At 37.1% G+C, this 14,712-nt stretch overlaps 1 protein-coding gene across 1 annotated transcript in view; it reads right to left on the bottom strand.

The window, feature by feature from the left end:
* Window positions 1–11,103: 11,103 nt before the first annotated feature.
* Window positions 11,104–14,712, bottom strand: part of LOC124595176 (sodium-independent sulfate anion transporter-like) — a 185,033-nt gene continuing 181,424 nt past the window's right edge. Inside the window, exon 13 of the mRNA XM_047133789.1 lies at window positions 11,104–12,863. Within this exon, the coding sequence (XP_046989745.1) occupies window positions 12,799–12,863 (65 nt within the window). The 3' untranslated portion in view covers window positions 11,104–12,798. The remainder of the gene's footprint in view (window positions 12,864–14,712) is intronic.

Genomic DNA, 14,712 nt, shown 5'->3' with positions numbered 1-14,712 from the left:
CCATAAAATGGGGTGAATCTGATCAAAAACAGCAGTTTTTTTTTTAATTTTGTCCAGTTACTGTTGTGATATCTGAATAAAAATTCAGTATGTTAATTTCACAACCTTGATAATTATATATTCATGTGTTACGTTATTTTTAGTTTATAATTGCAGTTCTTATTTTAAGTTAATTGTTGATGTGTTTCACCTCCTCAATTGGGGCAAATCTGATCACCATTGTATTTTGTATCCAGGAACAGAATCAGACTTCCAGTGGAGTGAATCTGACCACTATTTTGATTTTTAAAAAATATACTGCAGTATTTGCAACAAAATTTTACAATTTCTAGACTAGACAAATTTTTACAAGTGCATTAAACTTGAGATTTTGCTATAAAACACTTGCATTCATGAAATCACACAAACAGATATTAATTTTTAGTTATTGTATGTCATATTCAAAATAAAAAGTATTTACTCACTGTCATAATCATCTATCCATTCAAAATTAATTTACCTCATTCTCTATGTTCTGGAACAATTTTTTTAATAATTTGGGCTCTTTCTACTTCAATTGCATCATCAGTTTCTTGAAGGACAAAATACACATTACCACCAAGAACTTCCTTTCTCATAAATGTCATTTCATAGGTGTCATTAGAGATGCTTTCAATTTTACCAATAAAATACCTGAACCCCGAACCTTTTTTTTGCAGGAAATTTAGCTATGGTGAAATAATTTTCTTTAAATTCATGCCAATCTTTATCCTTCTCCTTGTGCATTACTTCATTTTCATTTGACTTGTGCTGTTCCAGATAGGGACTCCCTGCTTGCAGCCCCATCACTTTCATTTTCATTGAAGTCACCGATAACAGTCCTTTTTCCTGGAGTTAATGCTAAATGCTTTGCTTGGCACTGCTTTCCTTTTGCTTCACTAGAGCGAACCTGTTTCAATTGCATTTCGAAGGCTGCTGCTCAAGAAGCTTTTGATGAGCTGGTGCCATGTGCATTGTTATCGGTTGCTTCTGGAGTCTATGAAATGACGTTATTGGGACAGAAAGGAAAAATTCCTGCTTTCTGAACCCAGATATTACATTTGATTTGGACGTGATAGCTATATTTTCAAAGTTTTTTCTTCAATAACCTAGGAAATTCAGATTTTGGTACCACTCCTCTATTCTTCCTTTTCCAATCATCTAACACATTCTCCAAGCAAGTTTTAAAGGTCTAAAAAAGGCCACATGAAGTGGCTGACACAAATGAGTAGAATTAGATGGTAGAAGCACAAATTTAATGTCCTATTCCTGACACAGTTTAACCATGCTATATAACAGATGACTCGAGAGATTGTCACCTATGATCACTATAGGTCCCTCTAATTGCTGTTAGTTTGCCCTATAAACAATGTACATTGAGAGGAATGAGCTGTTGGCAGCTGCTGCTATCGTTACACTGATACTTGACCTACACTGTCCTTTCAGGACGTCTTGTGCCTTGCTTCACTATTACTTTCACTTGTACAGGATCATCATAAATGCTTGTCTCGCTGTAGTTTATAATGTTGGATGAAGGGACACCACTCAACGTCACTTCAAGGGTTTTAAAATAATCAGTCATTGTTTCCTGTGTAACTGCTGCCTTTACCCTCTTCACATTTTCACTTACTCTAACCATTAGTTCTTTATTTCTTTTCAGAAAAGAGTTTACCAACTCATGATCAGGTCAATTATCATGAAATATTTTTTCATTCCTCCCTGCTCAATTGATATATGCCTGTACATTGTCCCTAACACCATTATTTCTCAAAGGAAACCCCGATTTCACACAACACAATAATCCTTCAACCAGGCTTTTCTTCTCACTATTGGTTAACGCTGGTTGGCTGCCTATTTTGCATTAGTAAAAGGTGTACAACTTGGCATCCGCTGTTTGCCGATAGGTGGCGACAACGGTAAGAAAGAAACAGATCGCAGACGTCAGGCAGTTAGCTTGAACCTTGGTCAACATAACCTCATTCAACCATTAGTTGATTTGTGTCAGCATCATAAAGCTGTTCTTGACTGAAAATGTCAGTTTATGAGCCTAATTCTCATTATTTGCGGTAGGTGTTACTGTTTTGTTTCAATATGAGGAAAACAGAGGCTGAGTCTCATCAAATGCTCTCAAGTATGTATGATAAGGACGTTATTAGTGAAAGAACATGTCGTGAGTGGTTTCAGTGCTCCCGGCCATGCTTCCATATCGATGGCCAAACCGAATATTCACGGCTCCAAGATCATGCTCTGCATTCGGTGAGACCAGTTTGACGTCGTGTACTATGAGGTGTTAAAACCAAGTGAAACAATCACAGGTGCTTGTTATTGAACACAATTAATGTCTTTGAGCAGAGCATTAAAAGACAAATGGCCACAATACAGCGAGAGGCATGATAAAGTGATTTTGCAGTACAACAACGCTCGGCCCCACATTGCAAAAGAAGTCAAAACGTACTTGTAAATGTTAAAATTGGAGGTCCTACCCCACCCGCCATGTTCTCCAGCCATTGCTCCCTCTATCACCTGTTTAGATCAATGGCGCATGGCCTGGCTGACCAACACTTCCTATCTCATGAAGAAGTCACAAATTGGATCGATTCATGGATCACTTCCAAAGATGAACCATTTTTTCGACACGGGATTTGTACACTGCCCAAAAGATGTGAGAAAGTAGTGGTCAGTGACAGAAAATACTTTGAATGATACATGTGTAACTAATTTGTTTCATTAAAGCCTCAAATGTTGGGGAAAAAATGGCGGAAGCAAAGTTGTACACCTTGTACCTTTCCTTGAGTTTGTCGTTTAATGTGGTATATGGAACTGTGTATTGCTCTGAAGCTTTCTGGATGCTTAATTTTCCTGATTTGACAGCTTTCACCACCTTTAGAAGAAATTCTGGTTTGTAGTTAGATTTCCATGATCGGATTCAGCCTACAAAAATGCAATTTTGTAATTAGGCCTGTATAGTGACTAAGCAGTATTAGAAATGGCCAAAACAACGAAACTGTATCACTTAAGATGTTCACATGCAAGCAATAATATTGTAACTTACCAGTTACACTTCGGAACTAACAGGCGCCAGCAGAAGTTTTCACACTGTTGTGTTGACTACACAAGTGTAGCACAAGTATCACACACCTACTGACAATGCAATTTGCTGGTTATGTGCATTCCAACACGCCACTGTTGTTGGTAGATTAGTCAAGAATGCATGACAATGATCAGCTGCAATGTAATTGTTAAAATGCTACACTCAGTTATTCAAAAGTGTAAAAATCGGTAAATGATCGGATTGTCACCACTTGATTGGATTCACCTCATTTTATGGTACTGGTGACAGAAGATATGTCAATAACAACATTTTTCAAATTTTTTTTTTCCAGGATGAGATGTATTCTAGAATAGTTTTCTATATGAGGAACAATATCCTTAGTAAATCAGTTAGGATTTCAGAAGAGTTATGCAACTGAGATTGCTATTTACATCTTCACTCAGCAAATTTTACACACATTAAATAACAAAACAGCATACCTAAGGCCTTTGGCTGTGCAACTCATAATATCCTCCCAAATAAACTGAGATTTTTATGGAATCAGTGATAGAGCCAATCAATGGAAAATTTGTTATCTAACTGAAGGAATGCAGAAAGTTGTACTTAATAATTCAATCAAGGTAAGCATGGGAGATGCTTCTGAGTGGGGAGAGATTATTTATGGGGATTCCACAAGCCTCAGTCTTAGGTGCACTATTGCTTCTCATATACTCTGCCTGATTATTAAAGTGAAACACACAGAAGACATAGTCAGATGTCAATGTAACACTGTACATGTACAGACCATAAGCTGGAATGGAAATGGTTATGGCTGGAATTTTCTGTGAAAGATAGAATGACCACCAAAGTGTGTTAAAGTTGTTCATGTTTAGTCTTCTCACTAGGCCTGGTAGAGCACACCAGTAAACCCCTGATTTTCAGTGATCAAACTTCCACGTATAAAATAACTACAATCATCTGATTACAAATGAGTTAATGCATTAAACATCTGATGTGATATATGTAGGCAAGAAAAATGTTTTTAGAAGTCATTAAGTACTCTCATTATGAAATACTGGATGAAAATAGTAGGGGTACTATGTATTCTTTTTTAAGCAAAATCAAGTTTTTCTTGCATCTCAATGTTAATGACATCGTATCTCCTGAACTATGTATCGTACAATGACACAATTTTGCAGGTCATTCATTGTCTTGCAAATAGAGTTAGTGGTAAAGAAATAAGAAATTGAAATGTCATGCCTGATGCTGAACTTTTACTGTGAGCCATTTTAAGCAGAAGCTAGTTTTTCATGCATCTAAATGTCTATGATGTTGCATCTCCTGAACTATGTGTCATACAATGATATAATTTGGCAGGAACATTCAGTGTATAGATGTGTTGCAAATAGAGTTAGTAGTAAAGAAGCAATAAATTAAAACATCATGTCTCATGTTGAAGTATTTCTGCATGAACAGCAAAAATTTAGTAAGCAGTAAACTTTTCTCCTCTAATCATTTTGTGGTGGCTGTCAGTGAGAAAAAGTTTCATAAAGCTTTGAAATTTTGTGTTAAGTTTGTTGGAAGTCTCTAAATGCTCTTATCTTCAAATAATGGATGAATGAAGTTAGTTACACTGCCTCAAGACAAGTACACAGTTTCTAACTCTAATGCTTCTCTTATTGGGTTAAATTTTTATCATAAGTTTATACCTCTTGATGAGTAGGTTCTCACAGAATTTAAATTTTGTAACTCAGTCAATAACTATACAAAATATTGAAAATCAAATTTTTATTGCCCTGGAAGCTGTCACGTAGACAGCCTGCAACTGGTACGATTTAGTAATATAGGTAAATTTCTCGATCAGCCAAAAGTGTTAAGTAATCAGTGTGAGGTACAAGGAGCTGCCACGTTCTGATGTGAGAAAGCTCGATCAGCACCGGACAGAGTGGGTCCTTGTGGGTTTCAGCTTTAACAGCCGGTCGAATCGTGCAATACCCAGATCTGTGGGGCATTCAGATGCGACAATGATTTGATGTTGGAATGCACAGGAAGGCGAAGGCAGGCATACTCTACATCAAGGTACTGATCAACCACATTTGACCACCACAAGGCACTCAGTGGGCAGTGCGGCGCTATGTTTTTGAATTTTTTCAAACTGTTACATCCTTGAGCCCCTGGTTCACGATGTACATCTAGCGGTTACAGAGGTCAAGGATCACACTTTATTAATAATTGTAGTACAAAGTAATATCTCCAGTTACTGTTACATTGTCAGCAAGTACACCAAGTCCTTTCATCCATACATGTATTTTTCATCATTACTAACTTTTCTACAAGGCGAAGGATTCCAGTCCAGGAAGGGAGGCGTTTTCACAACGAACAATGGCTAGGGTAAATCAACCACTACCAGAATTTCCAGTAGCGACATCCAGAGTAAAATTAACCCTACAGCCTTGGAAGAATATAGGTCTGTCTACAAACATAACATAGAATATAGGCTTGTCTACATATATATTATAAGCCTTGAAAATAAACTTCGAGGCAATGGAACAGCTCAAGCAGTAATCTTAAATGGACCTATATTCTTCCGAGGCTGTAGGGTTAATTTTACTCTGGATGTCGCTACTGGAAATTCTGGTAGTGGTTGGTTTAATCTAGCCATTGTTCGTTTTGAAAATGCCTCCCTTCCTGGACTTGAATCCTTCACCGATCGAGATGTCATCGCCTACAAGACTTCGCATTGTGAAACTGACCTGAAGACTCAAAGTAGACCTAGTGTGTATCGTCAACACCTGTGGATGAAGCACATTGTGCTGCACTGTGGACCAAGCACATTGTGACTGCTTCACTTCTGTGCCTGCCATCTGAGAGCCACCTAATGGGCTGCCTGCATCATTTCTGTGTCAGTGTGCACCATTGGTTGGAGACTACCAGTGCTGAAATAGGAAATTATTGTACATTGTGTAGAATGCCAGTAACACCATAACACAAACAGCTTTATTTAGGACTGGTATTGTGGCTGAGAAGCATGGACTAGTGATAATGATCTCGCACTTTGTTCTTTGATGAACTGTAGTTCTGCACTACCCTGTATGACCATCGCCTGTGAGTAGGGCAGCGACCAGAGAACAGACCACATTCCTCCAGTGTTTTTGAAAGGCACAGTGGTGTTACTCCCAGTATCATGGTGCGGGAAGCCCCTGCGTGTGCCTTCATGTCATGGCTGGTAATGACTGAGGGAATTCTGATGCCACAACTGTACATACATTGTGGACATCCTGTGTCCTCGTGTGTTACCTTTTAAGGAACAGTATTGAGGTGCAATTTTTTGACAGGATGTTGCTTGTCCACCCATTGCACGTGTCTCTGTGAAATGTATATGTAATGTTGAAGTACTCCTGTGGCCAGCAGGATCCCTAGATCTGTCCCCGAGAGAACAAGTGTGGGACTAACTTGGACATAAACTCCGTCCCATTGCCAGTATGCTGGGTATCAATCGCCAATTAAAACATTTGTGGGCCAGCTTGCCTCAGGAGGGGAAACAGTGGCCTTATGACACCCTTTCCAACTGAAGCAGTGTGTGCATCCAGGCCAGAGTGGGTGCAATGTCATACTGATAAATAGGCTAATACTTCCAAGTCCGTTGAAAAACTGATTACATTTTATAATCACTGAAGTAACAGCAAATAACCTCTCTATCCATGACTTTTCATTTTATTTCTTCTCCCCCTTCTGGGTGCCTTACTCTTTTTGTAAGGCAGTGCATATAAATGACCATCCACCTAATACACAAAAGAGAGAATTAGTTCTACTACATTCCTACATTTGATAATGAAAGCAATTAGTGATTTCCAACTAACTTTGCACATACTTTCAAAACTTACAAAAAGTTTTCTTGCTGTTGCACTATGCGAAATGACGAGAGGAAAAATGTTTATCACGTACTACATTTTTGCTGTTCATGCAGTGAAACTTCAGCACAGGCATGATGTTTTAATGTATTTCTTATTAACTACAAACTCTACCCACAGTGAAATTTGCAGGCATGATTCATGTTATCACTGTAAGACACACAGTTCATGAAATATGGTATCTTAGATGTGAGCTTTCGCTTAAAATGGAGTGCAAATTACCCTAACTATACTCATTTGGTGGAGAGCTTTTAGTGACCTCCAACAAATTTTCAGCAAAATTTCAGTCCTTTTCTAAAATTTGTGTTTCTTAAATGCCTAACATCAAATATTTAATGGATTAACTCATTTGAAAAGTAATCAGAGGTTTGAAGCTGTTTCACATTGGGAGCTTAAATTTTTAATCGGGGATTGTGGTGTACTGACAATAACTAGGATGGAAACTTGAAAATGTTAGGTGTCTAAATTGATGAGAACTTAAAATGAAAAAAAAAAAAAAAAACACATTCATGAACTCATAAAAGAACTCAGTTCAGGCACTACTGAACTTTGGATCATTGCAAATCTTGCGGCGAGACAATTCCGCAAGTTATAAATTCTGCATATTTTCATTGAAGAATGACTATGGATAACAATTATGAGTAACTTAACTTTGGGAAAGATAGTTTTCACTGCTGAGAACTGTACTGTGAAAGCGTGTTGTGCTCACCTATGATCGTGTTGCAGAAATCTGTTTAAAGAATTAGGCATTTTGACTACTGTTTCACAATATATGTATTCTCTCATGAAGTTTATTGTAAATAACCCACTTAAGTTCACAATGAATAGTGATCTATGTAATTACAATACCAGAAAAAATGACATTATTTTCTCCATATTGCTGTTGACTTGAGCCCAAAAAAAGGATGTACCATGCTGCTAACAAAATTTTTGATCACTGACCCAGTTTCCGACAGACAGCAAGTTAAACGTGAATACAAAGAGAAAAAGATTCTCCTTGACAACTCGTTCTTTTTCATAGGAGAATTTCTATTTATGTGTAAAAGGTGATGAGAAGAAATTGTTGATTTACATCCATTAAAAAAAAAATCAAATCATGTAAATGGTCAGCTTGTAGCCACAAATGACTAGTGTCACATTATTTCAGTTAATCGTACAAGTAATCCGTGGAACTAACCTCCAAATTGGCAAAGTCCAGTACCTAGTCAAAATACAAGGTAAACAGATTAATCTTAATACCAAAGGACAATGATGCTAAATATGGAACTCAGCCATTATTAATCTTCAAGGTATCATACATCCTTCAGGCAAAGCAGAGGAACATAAGATGAAGAACAGTGTGTGGTCTAGACTTAACTGACTAAATGTGCTCTATAAAGTAATAGGATGGATGAAAAATCCACCCACCAAGCAGTGGCAGGAAAACACACATATAAAGATGTTAAAGCTTGCAAGTGTACAGGGACAATAGGTGCTTCTTCTGGCAGAAGGGTTGAAAAGGAAGGGAGAGAGATAGGGAAAAGGACAGGTGAGTTATAGACAAAAGGGTAGAGTTTGGAAAAGTGCACAGAACCCTTGGTCAGGGAAGATTTACTGGACAGGATGAGAAAGAAAGACTGATTATTGGGGAGTGCACCAGATGAGATATGAAGACATGAGAGCTTAGAGATGGAAGATAGGGTAATACATAAGACAGAAAGTACATTGTATGTGACAGAGGTGGGATGGGGAGTTGGCAAAATAGACAGGTCGGAAAATGAAAGATATAGAAAAACAAAAGAGAGTGAAGAAAGGAATAGTTACGATGAAGAAATGCTGAGACTGAAGAAATTAACGTAAATTAAGGTCAGGTGGGTGGTGAAAACCAAGGACATATTGTAATGTCAATTCCCACCGGTGGATTTCTGAGACACATGTCTGTGGTAAGAACACAGATGGTACATGTGATAAAACAGACATCAAGGCCACAACTGTCATGTTATAGTGTGCTCTGCAAGAAGATGTTGTATGTTGCCAGTATACAATCTCTGCCTATGCCCATTCATCCTAGCTGATAACTAGGTGGTAGTCATGCCGATGCAAAAGGCCAAACACTGTTTACGTAGCACCTGGTATATGATATGTGTTGCTTCACAGGTGGCTCTTCCTTTGCTTTTATATGCTTTCTCAGTTACAGGACTTGTATAGATGGTGGTAGGAGGGGTGCATAGGGCCAGTCTTACAGTGAGGATGGCCACAGGAGTAGGAGCCATAGGGTAGGGAGATGGGTGCAGAAGGAGCGTAGGGTCTGACTAGGATATTGCAGAGATTGGGAGGGCAACGGAAAGCTATTCTAGGTGTGATGGGGAAAATGTTGGACAAAATAAATCTCATTTTAGAGCATGATTTTAGGAATTCATAGCCTTGTTGAAGTAGCTGATTAACACATTAAAGATCTGGATAACACTCAGTGACAAGAGGTGTACTCCTTAGTTGTTTTATGGATGGATCAGTAGTACCAGGACTGGACGTGATGGCCTGGGAGATCTGCTTTTGATCTAGGCTGGGAATAGTTACATCCATTGAAGGCTGAGGTGAAATGATGGTGTACTGATGTAGAGAGTCCGCATCTTAACAAATACAGTTACCGCAAATGTCAAGCCTGTATGGGAGGGAAAATTCAACAAGGACGGAAACTGTAAAAATGTAAGTTCTATTGTTTGTTAGTAGGTTTAATGTGAACTGAAGCATGCGGCTGACCTTCAGTGTGGCTGACCTGTTAAAAATCTTGGAATCTCTAAATATATTCTCCTGATTAAATTTCACATGGTCCTATTCCAAATTTCATGCCAATTTGCTTGATGCTGCTCTACACTCACTGGTCAGCTACACACTTCTGTTCACATTAAATATACTAACAACAGCATTTACATTAATTTCTTCGGTCTCAGCACTTCTTCACAGCAGCTATTCCTTTTCTCACTTTCTTTGTTTTGCACATTTTTCATTTTCTGACCTGTCTGTTTTTCCCAACCAGTGCTCCTACCACATACAATGCACTTTCTGTCTTGTGTATTACCCTACCTTCCACCTTTAAGCTCTCATGTTTTCAAATCTCGTCCGGTGCAGTCCCCAACAATCAGTATTTCCTTCTCATCCCATCCAGTAAGTCTCCCCTGATCTGGGGTTCTGGGCACTTTTACAAACTCGACCCCTTTTTTCTATTTCCCAGCAGTCCTTTTCCTTCACCCCTATTCCTTCCCCTTCAACCCTACAGCCAGAAGAAGTAGTCACTGTCTTTGAAAGCTTGCAAAGTTACCTTTATATGTGTGTTCTCCTGTTGCCACTGGGCAAGTAGATCTTTTATCTATCCAATTACATTACATTATCAAAAATTGATCATTTTCGTTGACACATGAAGGAACCGCAATTCTTCTACCTGTACATATGAGCCTCATCAACAAATTGGGATATCTGGTCAATGAATACCTACAGCAGAAATATAGTTGAATGTTCAGAGATTTCACAGAAATCATACCTTCAATGCCACTTCAATATTTACCATAGGGTAATAATTATCTGATCTTTGAAGAGGTCTGGGTAAAATGGTCATTAGTTTATGGTACATCATATAGTAATCAAACTGCTTCATTTTCTGAGTGAATAGTTTCTTCAATTTTTCTGAATTGCTCCAGAAGTTCATTACATTAGACAGCATGGAGAGCAATTATGCAAAATAAGCCAGCACTCTGGTCTTCAAATCATTGAAATACAAGACAAGTCTACCTCTATCTGTGAAACATGTGAATTAAATGTTTGATTAGTTTATCTATGTACTGATTCAATTTTAACTTGATCATGTCTCCCAACAAATTTTACACATTCTGTTTCGTACAGTTTCTGATCATTAATGTTTCTTTCTGGTGCCAATAACTAACTTTTATTTGTTTGAACCTGTCCTATATCAGCCTTCGTGGGATTATAAGACTTACATAAAACAACTGGATGTTTTAATTCACGTATCAAAAGTGAGTCAGTTTTTATTTAACTCACTACATGTACATGATCAATAAAATTACTGATAGGAGAAACAAAAACCAGGATCTTTTAAGTAAAACTTCAGTTTATTTCTAAATAAAAAAGATAACATCAGTCAGTGAAAATTTTCAATAAAAAATCACAGTTTCTGCAAAACAGTAAGCAGAACTAAGAATAAATACAATAAGCTGGGAGCACACTATGTGACTACTGTAAAGTGAAATAATTGTGAAGCAAGAGGATATTTTTTATACACAATAAGTTATGATAAGAAGAAATTTGCCCACAGCAAAAGACTTTTCTGAAAAGGAAAGTTGCTACTCACCATATAGTGGAGATGCTGAATCGCAAGTAGGCACAAAAAAACGACTGTCACAATATAAGCTTTCAGCCAATAAGGCCTTTTTCAACAAAGGCAATTATGCAAAATAAGCCAGCCCTCTGGTCTCCAAACCATTGAAATACAAGACATGTCTACCTCTATCTGTGAAACATGTTGAAAAAGGCCTTATATTGTGACAGTTTTTTGTTGTGCTTATCTGTGACTCAGCATCTCCACTATATGGTGAGTAGCAATTTTCCTTTTCAAAATATGGTTACATTCCATCCTGAATTTTCCATTGTTTGATAAATGAGTATTCTTATTTAGTTACCAACAAATTAATTACAGTGTTATGAAACTGGAAAATAACTTGATAAAAATGTCTTCATTAGACATATTTATAATACCTAAGCATACACTGTCACTGATCCAGGACATTGCATTGCAGTAGTGCAAGTTAAACTTGAGAAAATGTCACAATTTCAGGATTTTACAATAATAAGTTCTACATTAAGAATTAATGACTTGTTATTTTCGTTAATGCGCCAGTTGTAGTACAGAAGCAGTTTCAGTTACCACATTGAAATTTTATTGAGTCATAGCATATACATATTTGTTAGCATTATTCACCATTTAGAAGAATGCATTTATGAGCACCGTAAACTCTTATAAGAACACCACTTACAGGGCACACTAACATTATGTGGTGAATGAAATATGTATTTTAAAAGGATAATTTCAAATTTATAATTTCTTATAACAAACATGCAGTTAACAATTCTGCTCTAATTAAGACTAAAAATATTTGTTCATTGCCTCTTCATGACTAGGATTGTGTGCTCCATCCATTATTGTCACAATATACACACATACAATTTGGTGCAAAAAGGTTGCTACAAAAATCCATCATTTTTGTGAGGTGGAATTTCCATTGTCAGAATGTTTGACATATATTTTCTTTTATGTATCTTTCCCTGTCATTTTGTTCTTGAGTATAAGCCCAAGTATTGAATATTATATACATATTACATTAAAAAAGTGTTGGCACTGCAATTCAGGTTGGAGGACAAGCATTTGTCAGAATTTTATATTGAATGTGTAGTAACTGATAAAAGCAATTTCCTGAGGAGGTTTATAAACATTCATCCCACTGCACATTTGTGATCATTTGCTCTGAGCCCTTTGTTACAATCAGAACTTCACAGGAACTTGGATAATGTGATGAATATCACTGTCAATACTTCATGCAACAAGTAATTCTTTATTCTGAATATTATCTGAATGACTAAATAACAGTAAGACATTGATACCAAAAATAACTCTTGAGAACTGATATCTCACAAGAAAGTACAATTCTGCAGCTGCAGGCTTCTGTTTTGGTTTATTGCCATGTTATTATACAGTACTGCATCAGTTGGAACTTTATATTTGTTTGACTAGTTTGTAAATACACAGGTGTGTATATGAGAGAAATATTCTTTGTGGGGTTTCCTCTTTAGTTATCCAGAACAGATGATGCTGAGATCCACTGCATTCTGATAAGCAGCTGCATATTTCTCATGAGCTGTAACATACAACAGATGAAAATTAATTTGTCTTTCTTTCTTCCTTAGACACACACACACACACACACACACACACACACACACACACACACACACACACACAAATGCACAAATGCATGCAGCAAAAACAGATCCTTATCATTGTCCTCATATAATGACTACCGGAAAAATAAATTGAACAACCAACATTCACCATGTCTGTCTTAGCCAATGTAACTCATATACACACAACAAAATTATAGGTCTTTTTTTGTACCATAGCTACTTTGAGGCAATTATGAGATATGGTGTTGCCTTTTGGAGAAATGCTAACAACTTGACAAGAACTTTAACCTTGCAGAAAAAAATTGTATTGAAAATGTGCAATACAAGGCCAAGGGAATCTTGTTGGTCACAGTTAAGAAACATAAATATTCTAAATGTTCTCTCTACAGCTGCATCAACATACATTCATACATACTCCGTAAAGCATCACATGGTACATGCTTGTAGGTGCCTCCTACCAATACTAGATACTCATTTCCTTTCCTATTACATTTGTAAATGTAGTGAGTCAAAAACAACTGTCTATATGCCTCTGTATGTATCCTAATTTCTCTTTACTTGTCTTCATGGTCCTTACATGAAATATATATTGATGGCAGCAGAATCGTTCTGGAGTCACCTGCAAATACTGTTCTCTAAATTTTCTCAATAGTGTTTGCAAGAAGAACATTAACATACCTTCAGAGATTGCCATTTGAGTTCACATAGCATCTCTGTAACACTCGTATGTTGATCAAACTTACCGGTAACAAGTCTAGCAGCATGTCTCTGAACTGCATCAATATCTTCATTTAATCCTTTCACTGTGGGAGAGCTTAACATGAGCCCAACTTTCAATCATTTTACAAGCTTCAGAATGGCATATACTGAGATAACTAACTCCAGAACATGAAAAGAACTACAATTGTTTTGTAGTGGAATGGCATCAGGACTAGATAAGATACCATTAAGATTCTACAGAGATTATGTGAAGGAACTTGCTCCCTTTCTAGCAACAATTTATTGTAGGTTGTTAAAGCAATGGAGGGTACCTAGTGAGTGGAAAAAAATGCAGGTCATTCCCATTTTGAAAAAGGGTCAGGATAGATGCACATAATTGTAGGCCTATATAGTTCATATCAAATTTTTCAAGACTCGTGGAATATGTTTTATGATAATGTATTATGATGTTTTTTGAGAATGAAAATGTCCTCTACAAAAATCAACATGGATTCACAAATAGAGATCTCATGAAACTCAGCTCACTCTGTTCCTCCATGAGATCCATAGCACTGTTGACATCAGCACTCATGTTGATGCAGTGTTCTTTAACTTTAGCAAGGCATTTGACACTGTACCACACCACCTCTTAGTGAAAAAAATAATTCAGCTTACCAAGTATTGGACCAGATCTGTGACTGGATTCAAGACTTCCAGGCAGATAGAATTCAACACTTACTCTTCATGGAACAAAATGGACATAATCATATAAAGGCAGTTTCATGGGTGTATGACATGGAAGTATGACAGTTACTGTTTACACTGTGTATGAATGATCTAGGAGAATATATCTTAAGCTCTTTGAGGAAGTTTCTATATAATGTACTTATCTATAAAAAGGGAACAACACCAGAAGACAGCAATGATTTGCAGAAAGATCTACAGGGGTTTGATGAATGGTATAGGGACAGGCAGTCGATGCTGAATATGAATGAAGGCAACATATTGCACAAACACAGGAAAAGAAAGCCACTACTGTACAAGTACCCTATTGATGACAAACTGTTGGAAACAGTAACTACCATAAAATATCTAGGGGTATCT

This window comes from Schistocerca americana, chromosome 2 (genome assembly GCF_021461395.2).
Source record: "Schistocerca americana isolate TAMUIC-IGC-003095 chromosome 2, iqSchAmer2.1, whole genome shotgun sequence".
Lineage (NCBI taxonomy): Eukaryota > Metazoa > Arthropoda > Insecta > Orthoptera > Acrididae > Schistocerca > Schistocerca americana.
Note: the sequence above shows the minus strand (reverse complement) of the source record. Positions and strands in the feature narration are given on the sequence as shown.